General features: G+C 41.8%; 2 protein-coding genes across 7 annotated transcripts; both read right to left on the reverse strand.

The window, feature by feature from the left end:
* Positions 1-460: 460 nt before the first annotated feature.
* On the reverse strand, positions 461-14017 carry map2k4b (mitogen-activated protein kinase kinase 4b). Of its 6 annotated transcripts, none has more exons than XM_085762023.1 (13): positions 13782-14017; positions 11226-11261; positions 9613-9645; positions 7722-7824; positions 6199-6373; positions 4880-4999; positions 4564-4683; positions 4410-4461; positions 4129-4256; positions 3048-3125; positions 2808-2956; positions 2647-2692; positions 461-1318 (listed from the first exon to the last, which is right to left on the reverse strand). In XM_085762023.1, exons 1-13 carry the CDS (start codon positions 13894-13896, stop codon positions 1205-1207), a joined length of 1269 nt encoding a protein of 422 aa, XP_085618149.1. In that variant the 5' UTR covers positions 13897-14017; the 3' UTR covers positions 461-1204. The 6 variants fall into 6 exon arrangements, with proteins under 6 accessions (XP_085618149.1, XP_085618151.1, XP_085618152.1 ...); XM_085762027.1 differs by having other exon boundaries at positions 841-1318; positions 7722-7782; XM_085762025.1 differs by lacking the exon at positions 9613-9645.
* Positions 14018-14700: 683 nt separating this feature from the next.
* Positions 14701-19344, reverse strand: adprm (ADP-ribose/CDP-alcohol diphosphatase, manganese-dependent). Its single transcript, XM_085761529.1, has 3 exons — positions 18594-19344; positions 16898-17020; positions 14701-15473 (listed from the first exon to the last, which is right to left on the reverse strand). The coding sequence occupies exons 1-3, from the start codon at positions 19165-19167 to the stop codon at positions 15181-15183; spliced, it is 990 nt and encodes a 329-aa protein (XP_085617655.1). The 5' UTR covers positions 19168-19344; the 3' UTR covers positions 14701-15180.
* Positions 19345-20049: the final 705 nt, after the last annotated feature.

Genomic DNA, 20049 nt, shown 5'->3' on the forward strand with positions numbered 1-20049 from the left:
GAAGAACAACCAATTGATCCAAAGATTTGTGATTCACTGTTGCTAACAAATTTCTTTATTCTAACTTTTATTGGCAAAGAGCTCTAAAGAAAAAACAGATACTATCAGGCATAGTTGGTCAATGTTCATTCTGTTCTGTCTGAAATGATGAAATGAGGAATGAGATTTTGCATTTTGAAAGAGACCGACATCACGTTCCTGTGTAGAAAAATGATCTGGCGTTACTTTCAGTTTATCTTTTACAGTCACGTAAAAGAATGTTTAATGAAGTAGACAACACCAGTTGGTTCAATTCATCCATCGAGTCAACATGTCAGATCTCAGGTTTAACGTTAATTATTTGAAAGCTAAAACTTATAGGATTTGAAAAAGGCTCATTCAATCACTTATCCATACTGCCTGAATTGGGATGAAACTGTTCTTAGGGTTCAGTAATTGTGAATGCTCTATGTGTTTTTACCCTCAGGGTTTGCTCTCTGACTCAACACAACAACACATGAGCAGCAGAGAATCTGGGGCCGACGGCCGAGGCGAGAAACCTCAAATCGTTCCTGATGACGTGTCTGGATGAACTCTCACAGATTTGCATATTGAAAAAGAAAAAAGAAAAAAGCAACAACACCACGCCCATGAACCACCACCAACTGTTGCATACTCCGTCATTTACCACGAGTGAAGGTGCCGGCAACAAACTGCGTGAAAGGTGTGTGTGTGTCCGTCAGCACACATCTGTACATATCAACAAGTCAGAGGTGAACGCACATTATGCAAACATACAGTCCACGATGTACAATCCAACAGGCGGCTGTTTTTGTTCTTAAGTCGAGAGTATCGCTGTTTTTTTATTTGGTAGATTCTGTGTTTGAGTTCAAGTAAATATATTTATACCATATATGTGGATTCTATTCCTTTTTCCTCACACACAAAGATGTATGTTACTAAGACAATGTTATGTCTTCAAGTTTTTTTCTGTCTGAAGGTGGATGATAATATTAACAAGGAGTTCGATTAGCAATATTTGTCTTATTGCACCGGGCAGATTGCACTCGGTTCCTTTGTTCTTTGGAACAAGTGAATAAACAGATGATCCTACGTAACTCTGAGGGCTAAGATGTCAAGCGTCGCATCACAAAGCTTAGTTCCCCACCCAGTGTGATCGGGTGATGGGTGACCCCACCCATCCCCCTCCCCGGGCCTAACTCAGTCAGTCCACATACATGGGAGAGATGGGAGAGGCGGGGATCTGGTCCAGGATGCGACACACGTAGCTGGCCACGTCCGCGGACCGCTCCTCGTACATCATGATGAAGGGGTGTTTCTGAGGGAGACACGCACAACATGTCAGTCTGATTGTTGGATGAAAACAGCACTTGCTCCACAGCTCTTCATCCTGACAGGCAGCTAATGTGGCAATTTAGGTTGAATCGCTCAGCTGGAAAATCATGTCCAGACCATTCCCCTTTTCTCACATTTAGTTACTTTGCAGTTTTATACTAGAATCATTTCTCTTATCAGTCAGCACTATAACAGCCCTAAATAGCTTTTTTGGTTATGATCAGGAAGTTGTTTTGTGTGTCTGAACAACCCCCCCATCCCATCCCATCCCATCACATTAACTTTACTACTTATCCTAATTACAGACAGATGGATAGAGATAGTTTATTCATCCTAGGCTGGGGAATTAATTTGCTACAGCAGAATTCACATTAGTGTAACAGAGAATAAGAATGAAATTTAAACAATTTGAAATATATAATAAAATATCTATCGAAAATGTCCAAAAATAAATAGATAATGATGTAATGTTGTAAGAACTCTGCTAAAAACTGACGAGGTGTTATAACTAGAGTCCAGTCTGTTCTCACTGGACAAAGATAAACTGTTATGAAGCCTTATTGTATTTGTCAAGAAGGATTTTTCATAACAGTCCCTGCGACAGCAGAGCTGTATGAGCCTTCTAGAGAAGGAACTCTGTCCAGTACATGATGGAGAGGGTGGCTATCCTACTTATCGTGGGGGTGTGGAGCCAAAAGGCCAGTTATGATAATAGAGAGACAGAAGAAAGTTGTGCAAATAAAAAAGTGAGATATCACATTGACATAAATATTCAGACGGTTTATCTCAGGTGCTCACATCTGGGGAAGAATGAATAAAAATCTGCTGAGATGAAGGTTCCCAATTTGGAACGACCAGGACCTGTACTGACTGAGACATCAGGGAGAAGAGAGGAGATCAAGAACCTGATGATCACTCTGGAGAAACTTCCAGAGGGACAACCACTTCTAATGTCTGGTTTCTCTCTGTCTAAGAGCCCTTCAGCTCTTTACAAACTGTCTCTGTGGAGAGGCTTCGTCTGGACACTCAGACATCAAGTCTAGATCGGTGGAGTGCAGCAGTTCTGGAAGTTTCTCTGAAGCTCAGAGTGAAGCTCATGTTCTTGGTCTCCTCTCTTACCAACATCATTCCTCCTGGTGTCTGGGCTGAGGAGGGGAATTGCTTCAATGTAAAAAGTTAAGGGGTGGAAGACTTCCTGAATTTTCTGTACCACTTGTTTTTCTCACTCCCTGACTGCAGCTTCATCATCCTGACCAAACACATGTTCTAAAGATAAAGCGATCTGTAGCTAAACCATGGAATAAAACTCACCAGAAGCTCCTTGTACTTTGGCCTTTTTGATTCATCCTTTGTAAGGCTGCACAGAGAAAGAAAACACACATCAGAGCTGCTGTGGACCAATGACTGAGCTCATTCAAAACCTCTGTTAGCTGATAATGAAAATTAATATTGACAGTGCGATGGTATGTTACCATAGGTTGACGAAGTTAATGAACTTGGTGGAGAACTGCCTCTCCTCTGAGTTGCTGAGCTGGGGAGGTTCTCCTTTCACCACCTGAGTCAGCTGATCGAAAACACTATTCCACTTGGGGTAAGGAAATCTGCCTGTGGCCAGCTCGTACTGAAACACACACACACAAACAGGTTGACACAGGTCTCCCTCACGTAGAACAGGTAATATTTGGAAAACCTGATGACATCAGCGGTCTTACCAGGGTTATTCCCAGACTCCACACATCAGAGCGGACATCGTAGCCTTGTCTGGAAGCACTGGGGTCTATCCTCTCAGGCTGACAACACATGAGAACATAATCTGAGACTGTCACACACTTCACTTCCTCATACAGTACTTTCTTTCACTTCAGATGAAACCACTGTAGGGCCCTATGATTTCTGCAATCACGGAATTGCAGACAGAATCGCGGAATTGGCCGGTTAAAAGGGAATCTGTTTTTAACGCGCGACATCCCGAAACTGAAATGCTGTTTTCGTGTGGAAGAGGAACAAATGTCTGGGGAAAATTGCACAGAGGGAAGCAAATCTGGGTGGCACTTTATAGTTATTTTGATATTAGTGGTCAGCTCGCCCAGCATTTCCTACTTTCGGTTTCCCGGACGCTGGTGGGTCATGGGAATAACACCGCCGGATCGCCGCTTATGGTCGGAACTACGACAGTATCTGATCGTCTTCCAACCTCCAACTTTCATTCTTGATTAATGAAAACATTCTTGGCAAATGTTTTCACTTTCATCCGCCTTGCGCCGGTCCAAGAATTTCACGTGCGTGCGGAGGCTCATGGGAAATGTAGTGTGAAAACACTTCACTTTCCAAAACTCCTTGTAGTCCCTTTAAAACACACTCTTTTTGGTAGTAAAATAAGAGTAAAAGGTAAATAAAACTGAATTCCCAAAAATTTAAATGGAAAAAAACAATTTCCAAAAAATTAAACGGAAGAAACGGAATTTGGGAAAAAATAAAAACAGATTTTATAGGGCCCTACCACTGTTTATTTCTGGAGTTACTTTACTTTGCATTACTTATATACAGTGAATCTATATGAACTTTAGCTGCATCGAGTAAAATTTGAGTTCAGTTTAGTTTAGTTAGTTGATAAAGATCTTGATCAAATTAAAGAACGGGACAATCTGGTTCTACTGAAAAGGATGGAGCTGATAAACACAACCAACACTACACAGAGGCTGTATAAATAAGAATTATAAATAATGAGTCCTCTGGTCTGGGGTCAGATTCTAGGTCAGGGACTCCTGTGAGTTTTCACTGCTGGTCACTTACTGCCATGTAAGGCCTGCAGCCGGCGTCTCTGGTTTTTGCTATCGAGTCCACCAGCTGACCGCTGATGCCAAAGTCACACAGCTTGATGTTTCCCTTTCGGTCCATAAGAATGTTGGAAGGTTTGATGTCTGAAACCACAGGACACACACACAATCTGTCTGATTTCAGCTTTTAACTGCAAATTCCAACATAAATATTTAGATATCATTCTGATCAGAGAACAGTACTTCAGAGCATCCTGTGTACAGTGCGAGGAATAAATCTTGACGGAATTCACTTACCTCTGTGAATTATTTTCAAGTTTTCTTTTAAGTGGTTCAGTGCTTTAACGGTCTGTAGAAGACAAAAGAAAATAAATAAAACACACCATCATGTCAACTTTTTATACAATCCGGTATTGAAATTCCATGAAGGGAATGATATTAATCCACTCACCGCTAATGTTATTTTGCCTAAAATTTCCTCTGGAATGACGTCATCTAATGCACAATATACATATTTGTAGAATTTGTCTAATGAGGTAGACATTAGTTCCATACAGATCCAACAGTCGCCCTGAAACAACAGAGTCGCATATGAAGGTTAAATACAAACATTTCCTGCAAGTGCCCCAGTACAATCCCTCTGAAAAACTAATCCATATAAGCAGCATGGGATTTTCCTGTTCTCCCCCTGGCTGTGTAACTAATATGAATGCTACTTGAGGTGGTACTGGTGTGGTGCATTTGAGGGACATGCGGGTTTGTCAGACCTCTCTGAAGAGGGCGCCGTAGAACTGAACGATGTAGGGACAGTCGCTGCTCCTCATCACCACGTCCAGATCCATCAGCAGCTGCTTCTGCTCCTTCTCGTCCACAGTGGAGCGAATCCTCTGAGGGACAGATCACACACACACACGGAATTAGTTAACACATTTTGTATTTGTGTCTTTTCACCTTGTTAAACGGAGTCATGACCTGGATGTGCTTTGTGATAGATGAATACAAATGAAGATAATTTGGAGTTCATGTGATGCTCCCAGTGCTCCCACTCATTATTGATTTACCAGCATTTTTTTTTTGGATGAACAGATTGGTACCTTGGTAAAATCATAAAACTCTTCATAGCCCAAACTCTATGTCTTGTCCTGAGTATGCGGGGAGTTGAAGAAGGACTGATTCAAGAAAGTGGCAGATTATTTTCTATTGATAAACAGATTTATGATTTTTTCTCAACAAGTGCAGGTAGCATCAAACCAAAATGAAAAGTTTAATCTCAGCTATATGACTGTTACAAGATCAAATCTACGTCCAGATTTTGGCTGGACCACAACAGTGGGGTCAGTCCTATAACAGAAAATGTGATTTGACTGGCTACCTGTTATGTAACCTTATGTTTTGAATTACTTCATTTACTGACTTGTGCTGAACAAATGGACCCACAACAGAAACACCCAGTAAGGGTTCAAGCTGTGCTATGAGGATGAAGCTAAGCTAACTGGCTATGCTGTAAACTAACAAGCAATGCTATGAAAATGTAGCTAAGCTCACAAGCTAGGTTATGACATTGTGCATAAATTGCGTACGTGCAAACAGGAAAGTTTTATTTTTAACATTGGTCAAACATGGAAGGAGCGATTTAGAGAATCTGGAATCTGTCATTACAGGTGGCAGGTCAATGTGTGTGAGGATCATGAATGAAAAGGAAATGTGAATATTTGCTTTACAAGTCGACTTACAGTGTGCACCCCTAACTTTTCCTATTGCTTTCTTAAGATTTTAGGTATGGGGCCCACTGTGCTCCTCTCTACATGACATACAGTATACTTTTGTGATAATCAAATCTTCAAGTGCTAATTCTTTTTCCCTGTTTCACCAAGATTATCAGAATATTTCACTTCATCACTTGGGAGAATCACAGTGGCACAGCATTGATTCGATGCTGAACTATGCTTCTTCGTGTTACTGGAAGATTGTAGAGATTTTTCAGATGCTTCATGAACAGAAACACTTTGAATAAATGAGCCCCATAACAACCCTGCTTCTCTAAAATCTTTGTATAGTGGCAGTGGATGAGGGAAGGTCAGGTCACCTTGACAGCCATGATCTGGCCCGTGGGCTTGTGGACCATCTTGTTGACAGAACCGTACGCTCCTCGCCCGATCTCCCCGAGGTCTCTCAGGTCCTCGGCCGTGAAGTCGCAGTGCTGCTCCGGGGAGATCTTCAACTTCCCCGACGACTCGATGCTGTGTGTCCGCAGACGCTCTCTGGAGGATGGTGAGGATGGAGAGAGCGGGACGAAGAGGCCACAGGAAGGAGAGAGTGCAGAGACGGGTGATAAGTAGAACATACATTATAGATAACTGTGATAAACATTTCATCAGTCATCACTGAGCTTCTGTGAAATCTGACACATTTTATGCTTCAATGAAATTATTGTGAACTCCAAGCTTTTGTTGTAATTTGTGTATATATACACAGTATGTGTGAGTGGAATTTGGTCCAGTCATTATAATAAATTTTTTTTGTCTTATTTATTAGCTGGAACTCTGAGCTATGAGTCCTTGTGCTGACAGCAGGGATCTTTGTGGTCATGTAGCCAACACCGCCCAGGAGTAGAACTGGGTCGCAGCCCAACTCCTCACACTCCAGTGTAGTGGTTCAGCCAAAAAGCCTTTCAATCTCACAGAGAAGGCTGTAAACCACAGGCTGTAAACACTAGGGGTGAGGGGGAAAAATCAATACAGCATAGTATTGCGATATTTTGCATGGCAATATTGTATTGATATCGGGACGCTAAGGATTAATCCAAACAGACTAAGACGTTGATCTTATTAGAAAAAACAGATGTTTACAAAGTTCGGGGTAGTAAAAACTATTTTGTTGTTGTTGTGCGCGACGTAGAGCTGCAGCTTCAACTTCACAAGTTTTTTTTTATTTCCCATTTATTCGGCTCCTATGTGTTCCCACACTACATGCACTTTTTTTCTCCGATCATTCTGTGGACCACACGTGTGCCGTGATCGGTTGCACCACTATTTATAATATTTCAATTTTCCTTCGTAAAGCTTTATATTGAGTTCGTAAAACTGTGTTGCAACTTTACATAACAGATTTGGTTGGAATGCCCTTTAGTGGACGCGGGATGTAATAAGCTGGTATAGGTGTATATAATGAGCTAAAAAAGGTAAAAATTTGAATATAATGTGAATATTTAACATAGAAGCATTAGAAATTCAAAGGGGGGGAAGATTGGCCACCCTAGCTCCCTGATATAAACCATGCTGATTAATTTTGAAATCGCAACGGCCAATGAGGACGGTCCAACTGAGTCATGTTGCTGATGTGTGTCAGCTGACCACCCCTGATCACCCAGTCAGTCACAGGCATTCGCTGCTGAAGGACTGGATACTCTTTATAGAGTTGGAAACTAGCATTATCTATAATCTCTGTATGCAGAACATCCGTCACATTGACTTGTTCGTAACGAGTGGAAGTGTCACTATGTTAACCTGCATTGTCCCTATTAAATAAACTAAATTAAATCAAGTTATATCTGGATGAAACCAAACCTGACATGAGACATGACTTCCTGTTCAGAACGGCTGTACTCACATGTGAGGGTTTTGGAAGGAGGGAGGCGTTGGATTGATCGGGAGCCTGGAGGTGGGTTTCACTGTGGGCTTGGCGAAGTTCAGCTTCAGAGCTTTACGTTTACCTGGAGGGACGAAGACAGAAACAGATCCAGATTCCCACAACATGCACGCCACACTGTGGGTTCAACCAGCTGGTGCAAGCAGAGGATACACACAGTGTGAAGTGTAAAAAAAAAGAAAAAGAAAAAAAAAAAACCTTCTCATCTCTGACACATCTGACTGCTCACACTTGAGATAAGCCTTTACTCCAACCATCCATCGGCTATACTGCTTATCCTTGGAGGGTGGTGGGGTTTAGCCTTTATTGCACATGTGCAATCAGAATTATTAAAGGGATAGTTCAACATTTTGGCAAAAAACTATTGTCATAATCCCTATGGTCATAGGAGTAGGTTCATTACTTTTCATTATTGGTGCATGTTGTTTTGAGATCGGTGGGGCAGAGACGTGAGCTGCTCAATGAACACAATAGAGGTGAACGGTACAGGTCCCCTGTCCCTCATCAAACTCATCAAATACACAATCCAACAACTCCAAAACGCTCTGGTGGACAAGTTGTGACCCACACATTCACCACGCTATGAGATAATAACGTATAATTAATGTAACATTAGGAAGCAAATACTACTTGCACTTTTGAAATCACTCCACCCTGCAGCCATGTCTGGAATGTAGTTCCAGCTATGCATTTGCCTCGAAATCAACTTTGTCTCGTAGCGTTACATTATTATTTCATAGCGTAAGTGAATTTGCAGCCACCAGAGCGTTTTGGAGTTGTTGGATTGTGTATTTGATGAGTTTAATGAGGGAAAGACGAAAGTACCATTCGCCTCCATTGCATTAGCTGAGCAGCTCGTGTCTCACTCTCTGCCCCGCCGATCTAAAAACAGCTTGCACCAACAATTAAAGGTGTGTCCCAAATGTTGTGGCAATCCAAATCCATTCACTATTGCTAGTGAGGAAGTCTATCTGTGTGGCGTTGACCTGATTTAAAGATTGTCTCTGTTGTGAGCTGTTTTCACACCAGTGGTTTATCTCAAGCTCTTCAAGACCAGAGGAAGCGCACAATGCATTTTGAACACAAGCAAAGTGCCCACATGTGCAGGGGTTCCCAATGCTCAGATGCTGCACCAGTTCCTGAACCAGTTCCTTTGGCTTTAGAAGATGCCTTTAGGTCCAAATAATATATATATTCAAATTATTGGTCTAACTGCTGCTGCAACAGAGCCAGTAGAAGGAGTTTCGCTGCATGCTGCTGATATTGGGAATCCCCGTTCACAACAGTTCCATTGAAAGCTTTTGGACAGAGTGCATTTCAAACCTGAACAGTTTCCTGCAGAGATCAAAGTGACCCAACACTTAGACAGCATTCCTATCAGATTTAAGGCCGATTCAAGTCACATGTTCCGACCAGGATGACGTCGGTGTGTTTCATGTGATGCATCTTCAGAGTAGAAGTGCTGACTGGCTTTGGCTTCTCTACAAAGTGCTGTGTTTAAGTGTTGAGTTCTCTTTGCCATGCCCTCTTCAACCAGCTCCTGAATACAGACACCTCAACCTTTAAGCCCAGGTGCAAATGAACCTTCTTTCTGGCCGTAACTGAAATTTGTGACAGGTCATAGCAGTGAACAGTGGACAGACTCCCCAACTACCAGAGCACCACACAGGCTGTTTCAATAGTATAAAGTGGTTTCACTTCCCCTGTTTCATCCCAATTAAATATGAGCGTGACGAACATGAAACACAACTTGGCTGAGAGGCAGCGAGGGGAAGGAAACCACTTCAGACTAGAGAGGTGTTCCCACAGACAGAAGAGGTCGGTGTGCTTTGAGTGCGAGTCTATTGCTTACTTTGGGGAACTCCAGACAGGCTTATCTGAAACCCTGTAGTAAAGAAAAAAGATTTCACTAAAGTTTCTTGTGGCTCGTTTATGTTTGAGTGGGTCATTGTTTAGAAAGTGCCATCCCATCAGGAAGTGGTTACACTAACCCTAAGCCCACCCTGATTTTGGTGGCTGTGGGTCAGTGCGCTGCCCTGGAGCTGTATGTGTGGTGATGTGATTCCACTGGAACCTGGCAGAATGGGGAACGGATTCGGTCGATATAGCAGCTCGATATCAGAATAGATTAAAATGACTGATGGTTTGCAGTTAGCACTTCAGCTCTATTTCACATCAAACAGGTGATGCTGAGATTAAGAAATGGTTTGTGATGCACCACTGTTTTAGAGTTACACATAAATTCAGAGTGAAACATCACTTTACTATTTTAGTATTCATAATATTGACAAATTCATATCTTGATACAGTTCTGGCAAAATATATGCTAATAAAATATATAGGCTAAATGTGACACAATTGAAATTTATTCTAATTTTACATATAAGCATCACTGCCATTAACAGCAGTTTAAAGAGATAGTTCAGTGTTTTCAAACTGGGGTTGTATGAGCTACAAATGCCCATTAAGCACACCGGTGAAAATACGCTGATTAATGGTCCCTCATTGACAACAGTGTACTGCCTGTGTCTCGGTGCAGCGCGATGCGCCGGTGTTTCTCATTGGTGGGGGGGGGGGCTTTAGTGTTCTTAATGGGCATTTGTAGCTCATACAACCCCACTTCAAAAAAGCTTAGCCTAACTATCCCTTTAAAATTAGGCAAATAGCAGTAAGCTTGTTTAGTGAAACTTACAGCTGATTGTGGTCCCCACATTCCCGCAATGTATCGGGGGAGCTGAGGATAAACCAGCATGCAACAGCAGCTGTACTACATGTTACTGTACGCTGAACAACTAAATAAACCCTGACTGCGCTGTGGCCCTTTACTGAAACACTATTGTATATTGCCTTCTGGGCTAAATTGTTGTTGTTTTTTATTTCCACCCAAACCTAACTGACCAGCCAGTTAAGAAGCATTTGGCTATACTATATGTCTATAAGAAATACCATTACCACAGCTGCAGAATATGCCAGGAGGAATGGTGATATATTGGGGACATCATATTTTATATATTATAAACTGAACAGACTGTATATAGCAGTAGAAAAAGAGTGGCACAAACTCAGAAGGTATGTATCAATAACACACCAGGACAAGCTGAGCATAAAAATCAGATTGAACAGCCACATTTTGATTTTCTGTGCTGCTGAGAAAAACACTCCCAACTCTAATGGTTGTTTGATGCTGCAGTGTCTCATCAAATGGGGTCTGTCTACTGTGTCTACATCAGGTCTTTGTCAGAAATATGGAGACTAGGTTTAAAACATGCAGATACACGGATAAAAATGCAGGTTTAACAAATAAAAAAAAGACAGAAAAAAAGAAAAGAAATGAAATTCCAACACAGCATGAAAAAAGATGGTGGAAAGGAAACATTTGAAGGAAAGTTTCTACCCTTAACAATCACAATGTAAACAGATATCCCCCAACAGCAGATTGAACCTAGTAAAAGTAAGTGTGAATACCTGTTTCACTCTGACATCTCCAGCAGGTGTTGGTTTCTGTAAGGTTTAGATAAAACATTTGATACTAGACATGTGTCACAGGGAAACAATGATTATTCATCTCAGATCTGTTGACCACTGGATACATGACTGTGTTGCTTATGGATGCTATCAGTCAATTAAACAATAGAAAAGCCACCCATTAACCAGCAGCTACCATCAACACATCCATTACCGAACATGACTCTTGAGACGTGGGTGTGTGTGTGTTAGTGAACACAGAAGCTGTTCTTCTAGCCGTGGGCCAGGCTTGACTGCTCGCCTTATAATGGATTCAGATTGAGGCTAGGTGGGTGATTCTCTGAATTTGGTGCACTTTGGGTTGTCTGATTTTTGAAAAAAAACTTTCAACCCTGTAACAATGACTCAATCCCCTAAAAGTATTTTTTGTTACAGGGATGAATGTTACGAGGTTGAAGAATTTGGCTAAAAGTAGCCAAAAATCCTTAGTTAGCCAAGGCATCACATGACTTTAGGAAATCATGAACTGATAATATTTTACAACACTGTTGTTAGTATTTTCACTAAAATGCAAAAAATGTTACTTTATTTGAAAATCTTTGAGGTAAATCTGAGGGACGCAAAGTGCACCAAATTCAGAGAATCACCCAGGTAGCTAGCTTAGCTTTGAATTAACAGATATACATCATGTTAGCAAATGGCAGACGTGTTGGTTTCTAGTAAAGGACAGTAGTATGTTAACACTGAGGGTGGTGTGTGTTTCATGCTAGGACATTGTCAGAGATGGGAATAGAGGCATTATAAAATAACGACATTACTAACGGCGCTACTTTATCAGTAACGAGTAATCAAAAAAGTTCCCCGTTACAACGCTGTTACCGTTACTGACAATAAAATGCGCCATTACTTGACTCAAGAAGTCCCGTCAAAAAATAATAAAATAATACACCTGTTAAAGTGTACGTTTTATATAGGCTACACATTCTTTTTCAGTCCATCAACTAGTCGGAAAAAAGCTGTTCATCTGGAACTAACCAGCTCACTCAGTATTCCTCCGCAGGGCAGGTTCCACAGCGCATGGCGCGGAGCCTGCCTTTGGTTAGTTGCAGATAAATGGCTTTTTTCCAGACTAGTTGATGGACTGAAAAAAAATGTGCATATAGCTTAACATACACTGCATTACTTTGTGACGGGACTTCTTGAGTCAAGTAGCGCATTTTATTGTCAGTACGGTAATGGCGTAATAAAGGGGAAAAAGTAACTTTTTTTTTTACTCGTTACTGAGCCTGCCTGTGCGTAGGAATACTGAGTGAGTTGGTTAGTTCCAGATAAAGGGAGGTTAGGTTTATGGTTAGGGGGGCGAGTCCAAGTAATTTGACATGTTTGATCATTTTATTAAAAAAGTAGGCTAATGCAATAGTTCGATTTCCTGATAATTAGTTACTTTTAAAATGTAATAATTCAGTTACTAACTCAGTTACTTTGGGTTGAAAGTAACTATAACTAATCACTTTTTTAAACTAACGTGCCCAACACTGAACATTATGAAATCTCGTCAGAAGTAACTTATCATTAGCAACACAGTACACTCTTAGCGCCTCGGGGATTTCAGACGACCACAGTTGATTAGAAAACACTTCATTTTTACTTCAATGACTGTGTCAATGTTAAACTGATTTATATCTGTGTGTATTATTTGTGGTGGATGAAAACAGTGGCCTGGCTTAGCAGAGAGAAACTCTTCAGTGTAGGCCTTGCTGATTACTTGTAGCTGCCTGCTGTGATAGTATCGGTAGGCAGACTCTCGTGGAGTTCATCCCCACGGACCGTCGTGGTTTGACCGTCGTGGGTTATAGCGGACTCAAATTCTTACAAGTCTGACTGAGCCGACACAGGCCCGTCGACTCAGTAGCTTCTGGGGGGCTAAAACATCACTGTTAGCCTGGTACCACAGCCTGTAGCAGTGTAGTTTTGGGAGAGCTACATTAAGCTAGCTAAAGACCGTTAGAGCAGTAGCGGAAATGACGCAACTGAACCGTCAGGATAAAAGCACAATTTGACAAACCGCTAACAGACCAGGCAAATAAATGATAATACCGGAGGTCTGTGAGTCAGTTTTGCATTGTATTGTAAAGACAATGTCAATTGTCAAACACCTACTTGGTATTGTGTTTGTTAATACTATGCTTTACCATAGAGGAAACTATGTGATAACCCTATGGTGATAACCTGTCGTATACTGCTAGTTGTTCTATATTTCCTATCATCAATAATTAGCCTATTCTCCTCACAACAACAGCAGACCATGGCCACAAATGCAATGTGTCTTAACGTATTAATATTTCTCATGGTCGTCGGCAAAGTGGTACGTTTTCTGTCTTACGGACTACAGTATGTTTTTTACTTTGAAAATTCCGACCGGAAGAACGAATTTATCGTGTTTGTCTTTACTATGGTGTTGCTCCCTCTGGAAAGCTACAAGCTACCTTTTCCTACTAGCGCTAATGTCTCCAGTTGACACGGAAAAAACACGGACTAGAGGCCGTTGCCGCCAACCTTGCATGCTGCTGCTCTGTGTCTGCTGGTGAAGCTGGTGCGACGTGGATCCTACGATGCTGCTGCCGCTGTTGCTGGAGCTTGTGGAGTTGCTGTCAGGACTGGGAGTCGCCATTGTTGTATTGAAGTCCGGCAGCAGCGCTCAGGCTGCAATGCAGAGTGGTGAAACTTCGCCCTCGCTACCTCCAGTCGGGACACTGCGTCACTTGAACGCAGCAGCTGCACCACGGCCACGTCTGTGCTGGTGCTGCCTTCAGCGCCCGTCGGAAATACAGAGTACGCCTCTCTCTTTTTAAAATCATCATCTCAACAATTTCCCTCCTACACGATGCGATTAAAGTAAATAGTGAACACGACATATTTGGATTTTATTTATTTAAAAACACATTTTACCAGTGAATTTAATTTGTGACGTCAGAAATTATATTTAGAAATTAATCCTTTAAAATATTTGTTACTCCAGGTTTTATTGTCCAAAACCATGTCCCAAAGCTTTCATCAGTGTAGTTTACTTTGGTGTCCTATACATATACAACTACCTGCTACATTTTCATGCTCAGGGGACTCTACCCACTTATGGTGACAAAAGGATGAATCACAGCAAAAAGAAAAAATACAGCAAATTGCCTGTTATTATTCTGTCTTGTAGTTTTTGTGTGTTCATTCAGTCTTTAGAATTTTTTCACTGAAAACTACTAATAAAAAAATCACTGCTCATAGCTCGGCAACTTCAGAGACCCCATGCAAAGACATAAAGGCGGTTAGAACACCTTCATCAATTTGACAACAAGTGTACTGCAACCACAACAGAAATGTTTGTAAGGAGTACTAAAGCCTGAATGCAGCACATGATGACACAGATCAGAGCAGTCTGGTAGAGATGACGGTGAGAACTGGTTAGGCAGACGGACACAACTGCTGCTGGTGTAAATACGTTTATTATTCACCATATTGATTTACACTGTAAATAATACAGATTTGCTGAACACTGGGTACTAAGTCAATTCTATTTATAAATACACTGCACTTTTCAAATTTCTCCAGTATGTCACTCAATATAAGAAAATCAAAATTGGCAGTAATTCCTCCTTAAAACATAAAAATAAATATCCCAACTTTTATCAATAGATCTTCAGATTAAAATAATCAAGATTAAAAATCTGAACTCAAGCACAATAAATGATTTGAGGTACTGCTTTTGTTCTGCTGAGGTAAAAGGATGTAAAAAATAAATGTGCACCTGTGTACGTGTAAAACCATAGGTGAGTCAGTAAATTTAACTTAAAGAATGTGAAATTATAGGACTTTCACTGCCTTAAGTTAAATATGTCCTGATCAGCGACTCAGCTGATGAATTGATATGGAGAGCCCAGGTGCATGTTAGACTGTCACTGAGGTATCAGGAAAACAGAAACTCCTGATGTCTGATCCTCCCGCTCCCTTTCAGCACCATCCTGTCCTCATACACGGACACCGTGGCGAAGGCGTTGTCGTCGGGCGGAGTCTCGATCACCCCCTCTACCGTCAGGTGGTGCACCCCCGTGTCCTTGTCCCAGTGGTATCCTCCGTCGTGGTCGTGTCCGGCCATGACGCACACCACGCTGCTGTGGGAGCCTATGATGGCCAGGAGCTCCTGGTAGTTCCAGGCCAGACAGATGGGTGAGGTGGAGCCGGGGTGGACAGGGAGGTGACCTGAGGGACACAAACAGCTCATCAGGTTTGTCATTCAGTTTTCAGTATTACCAGTGTAGTTGAACTACATAGTAGCTTTAAACGATAGTTCAACATTTTGGCAAATTGGCCCATTGCCATAATCCCTATAGTCATAGAAGTAGGTTCATTACCTTTAATTGTCGGTGCAGGCTATTTTTAGAATGGCCGAGCCGAGCCGCAGGCTGCTCAGAGCTAAGCTACGAAGGCTAATGGGATTTCTTGGTTTCCCTCATCAAACTCATCAAATTAGTTATATGAATGAACAATGGTTCCTGTAATGCGCTTTGGGTATCGACAGAGAAGCGCTATATAAATGTAAACCATTATTATTATTAATTTACAAACTACAATTTTGGCCAACAACATGAAAGGGGGCGGGACTAGATAAGCTTTTGCTTCTCCCGCTTTCCCTTTCGGCCATGTGTATGTATTATTTGAACTAAGATGAAGTGTGATGATGATGATTTAAATTGACATGCCCGAAATAAACAAATTGATTGATTGACTGATTGATTGATTGAAATATTTTGGATTAAAAAAAGACCTACATAATATAAAATATTATTTTACCATTACTTTGTTCCAGAACCCTCGGGGTTTGGCCAGTGGTCCTTGAGTATGACATATGCTACACATGAAGGGTGTCATAGAGTTTATGTAGCATTTAATTCTGACCACAATTTTATTCCATATATCATTATTCAGTGTCCTTGATTACTGGTAATAACTTTACAGAAAATTCAAAAATATGTACGAGTTGAGCCACAGTGGACACTGGATGAAAGACAGTCATCATTTTCTAACACATGATCAGGAATTCCTGATGATCATTTCCCAACTCAGTTTAACTGTTACAGTTTGTGTTGAGCTTAAACCCCTGGCCATTAGATGGCAGTGTGATAATAGTGTATGTTTTGATAGTTGACAACGGAACTTCAACATTAGCAGATTTATCTGGCTCATGAATTCCACATCAAAGCAGGCATCAGGAGAGTGCTGCTGTTTGTCAAACTTGCCAAAATCAAATTTCCAAGAAACATAATTCTGACTCCACTCTGTTGTCCTGCTAACTCAACAGCAAATGGATAAAGATAACTGACCAGGTATGAGTTTCCACTGAATGGAATACAGTTACCTATAACCTGTGTTTATTGCTGGTGCAACACTCAATACGCTATTTATTTAATTATTTCATTTTTATTTCAGATAGACTAGTGTATGGATGTGTGTTAGTATGTGTGAATGCTGTAATGCTTTTTAACTGAGTGCAATATAATTTTGTTGTACATGTATTCTTTTTTTGCTACAATGACAATAAAGGAACCTTGAACCTTGACGACGGCCTCCATGTAGCATCACCTGACTGGAGGGATGTGAGTGACAGTGACGGGTTTTTTACTTACTGACAATAGTGACTCTTTGCTGTCTCTCATCAGCTGATGACAGCACAGAGTCGAGCCAGTCCAGCTGGTCCTTACTGAAGCCTCCATTGAACATGGTGAACCTCTGCTGAAGGCCCTCAACCCCTGAAAGAACAACACAAAGTATGAATTCCACGATCTGTTCATTCACCGTCAGTGAATGAACAGGTGTTTCAGACGTTTTCCTTGGATAAATAAAAGCTGCAGTTTATGAGTTTTATGGGGGTGTTGACTCCTTGTTCATGTAGTCCAGGTTTAATGGTTTTGTGTGTTTTTGTTTAAGTGAATTTAGAATTTCTTTTCTATTCTAGTTTATTTACATTTCACCTTGTTGAATGTCACTGTTCTATTGAACCTGGGTATCCTGAACTTAACCTCTGATTAGGAGAGGCTGAGTACAAACAGTTGAAACCTTTAACATATGCTTTTTGTTGCATTTTACAACAATCAACACTGAAATCCATTATTAAAACTGTTTCATCAAACACATAACAGAAATGCTTTCAAATATATACCCTGTGTGCCTTAATTGCATCTGTTGTTAATAAGAATAATCAATATTTTATTTTTTTATACAGCAGGGGTGTCAAACTCATTTTAGTTTAGGGGCCACAAACAGTGCAATTTGATCTCAAGATAACCTATAGCCTAAATAAAAAGAACTTTGAAATTGTCCCTTTGTTTTAGTACACTGTCAAGATGTTTACTGTGAAAGAGTATTAGGGCCACTGTGAAATAAAAAGTGAGTTCTAAGTTTTTTAACTGAAAACCCAGAATTGACTTTTTTCACAGTGGCTCTAATACTCTTCTATAGGCTAGTTTACAACTATCCTTTTACAAAACATATGATGAACAACCTGAAATTTCTCAATAAAAATATGTGAAGGTGTGGAGGCTGATGCACACCTAAAAAATCTTGAAAAACAGGTGCGTTGTTTGTTTTATTAAAGTCTTTTGCAAGTGACTTGACAGTGTGCGGGAGACCCTTTTTTCAATAAAAATATGTGCAATTTTGAATTTTCACTCTAAGTTCATCCTGAGGAACAGCTCTTATGGAGAGAAATAATTAATACAATACGTAGGATACCCTCTCTCCAGAGAATTTTGAAAGATCCTTAAGCCTAGGGTTGAGTTTGAGCTCACAGACTGTACCTATATGCCTGGTCCTCAACTGCCTACAAACTGTATCCCTCCTCCCTCCGGACTACTGAGATTTATATGATGTACACCACCATCCTGTCTTTTTTTTTTCTTCCTCACTAATTTATGTGTTTATTATACATTCAACACATCATTTATTGTTTTTGTTTGCATTTGTTTTATGCTTGTTTAGTTTTTGATGCTTTTCATTGTGTTAGCTATGTTTTTGTTTTGTTTTCCTTCTCTCTCACTTTTTAATTTATAAAAATTGAAAAATGTATCGGTAATTATGATTAATTTGATCGTGATTTATTATTTTTGACTCTCTGGTTGCCAATAAAAAAAATTAAAGGAAAAAAATAATAAATTCATCCTGAGGGCCAGACTGGACCCTCTGCCGGTCCGGTTTTGGCCCATGGGCCGCACGTTTGACACCCCTGATAGACAATGTGTTTTAACCTCCTCCTGACCTGAATTATCAGACAACATCCACAATCACCAACAGACACCTCACAGTAAAGCTGGGGGGGCAACATACCTGGGGGGCAGTTGAGGTCCTCGTTGTTGTTGTGCTGTCTGATGAGGTCCAGCGCGCTGCGGTACTCCTCGCTGGACTCCTCTCTGCCCAGCAGGCTCACGTCGTAGGCGTCCAGCACGACAAACATGAAGCCGGGGACCGGGCTGAAGTGGTAGGCGTAGATGTCGCCGCCGGCCCGGGCCCCGCTGCGGCCCCTGTCGCTGTACTGTGAAGTGTTGAGCTTGGAGCTGAGCAGCGAGCTGCGGCTGAAGTTGTAGAACTCGTGGTTGCCCCACACATGGTGGACCTCCACGGGGCTGGAGCAGAACTGCCTCAGCACGGTGTCCAGCGCTCGGTCGGAGGCGTCGTGGCCCTTGTTGAAGCCGTCGATGATGTCCCCCAGCTGGAGGATGAAGTCCGGTTTGACGGCCGCCTCCGACCAGCTCTCCTGGGCGTTCCTCAGCAGCTGCAGGCTGCTCCGGTAGTACCGCCTCCTCGTCCGGGTGAAGTTGTACCCGTCGTCGATGTCCGCGTACTGGATGTCCGCTATGACGCCGAATGTAAACAGTGGCCTTCGCTGAGCACAGTCGTCCATTGTCGGTGTTGTCTGCGGAACAACTAACGTCTGTTTACCGTTTGACCCGGCGGCGGAGCCTCTACAGCAGCAAACACTGACTATAACCCGCTGTCCTCGTAGCCTCCAAACATGCTGACATACTGCCAGTCTGCCCGGGTTCACTGTCCTGTGTGGGCCCACCGCACTACCACACACCGCCGCACACACACCAAAGTTACCGGTGCTGCTGCTGACAAACGCAAACAATACACGCTATGACTTCCGGCGGTACCCTTCAAAATAAAGCTGGCGCCAGGACAACACCGGTGGCCTACCGCCTTATTCAAATGGCTGTTAGGCTATATAATGTGGTGGCCCTGAAGTGCAAAACACAACGGCAAAAGAGAAAACACAACACAAACAGAGAAAACACAACGGCGAAAGAGAAAACACAACACAAAAAGAGAAAACACAACACAAAAAGAGAAAACACAACAGCAAAAGAGAAAACACAACACAAAAAGAGAAAACACAACACAAAAAGAGAAAACACAACGGCAAATCAGAAAACACAACCACAAATTACTAAACAACGGCAAATCAGAAAACACAAAAGCAAAAGAGAAAACACAACACAGAAAGAGAAAACACAACGACATTAACCAAACCGGAAAAGGTAGGTACCCTCGGGCTGGTTTAGGCAAAGACGGTTGGTTTAGGCGTGTGAATAAGGGAGTGGTTAAGGTTAGGGTAAGATGCAGGGATAGGCTTACTGGGCGTTCACACCAAAAGCGACCGGAGCGACCTCGGCGACCAGCTGCCATTCATTTTCAATGTACACTGGCGACGAGGAGCGACGAGGAGCGACCGGCGGCGGGAGCGACGCGAGCGACGCGATGGGAGCGACGCGACGAGAGCGAT

The sequence above is a fragment of the Trachurus japonicus genome, chromosome 19 (genome assembly GCF_045865225.1).
Source record: "Trachurus japonicus isolate A0001 chromosome 19, Traja_1.0".
NCBI lineage: Eukaryota > Metazoa > Chordata > Actinopteri > Carangiformes > Carangidae > Trachurus > Trachurus japonicus.